At 59.4% G+C, this 668-nt stretch overlaps 1 protein-coding gene across 1 annotated transcript; it reads right to left on the reverse strand.

Annotated features, from left to right (window-relative positions):
- Positions 1-397: 397 nt before the first annotated feature.
- DQ04_24591000 (hypothetical protein) lies at positions 398-604 on the reverse strand (the record flags this gene model as incomplete). Its single annotated transcript, XM_009318241.1, has 1 exon — positions 398-604. One exon carries the CDS (start codon positions 602-604, stop codon positions 398-400), a length of 207 nt encoding a protein of 68 aa, XP_009316516.1.
- Between the last annotated feature and the right edge of the window lie 64 nt (positions 605-668).

Raw genomic sequence — 668 nt, forward strand, 5'->3', positions numbered from 1 at the left:
AACAGCGAATCTCCCAGCAGGAGAGACAGTTAGTGGGCGGCGCACAGCAGCGCGCAAAGCAAAGCCCAAGCAAGAAAAGAAAAGAAAAGAAAAAAAGAAAACATGCCTACCCTTCCCAAAGTGCAGTGCACAGTGCGCGTCGTCGAGGGCAAGTGGGTCGGCGTTACGCCCACAACGGGGCAGCAAGAAACAAAAAAAAAAGAATCTTAACAATCAGGCGTGCAGTCCTCGGGGCTCAACAGAATTACGGTCGGAGCATCACCGCCCCATGCACACATACAAATCTTACCGCACAGCCACACAGGCCAGCACCCCAGGGCATCAGCAGCACAGACCCCCCCCTCACACACACAGGGCCGTCGCCGCAGTCCTCCCAAAGAGAAGCGCCACCCTCCGCTTATCGGGGGTACAGCTCCTGCGCGGCAATGGCATCCGCCCTCAGCGTCTTAGCGGTATTCGTTGCTGTCGCAGCTGAGGAGACTGCGGTGGCCGCCATCCTTGAGGCAACCATACCGCTCACAAACCTTTCCAGGTACGTGGAATCCGAGTACCTCGCGGCCACCAGGGCGCGGTTCCCCGCAGTCCACGCGTCCAGCCCGGCCATAAACGCCAACTTCGCAGCGCCAACGGATTTTTCGGCTGCAGCCGCGGCCCTGTCCACCGCAGAC

The sequence above is a fragment of the Trypanosoma grayi genome (assembly GCF_000691245.1).
Source record: "Trypanosoma grayi strain ANR4 Tgr_2459_V1, whole genome shotgun sequence".
Taxonomy (NCBI): Eukaryota; Euglenozoa; class Kinetoplastea; order Trypanosomatida; family Trypanosomatidae; genus Trypanosoma; species Trypanosoma grayi.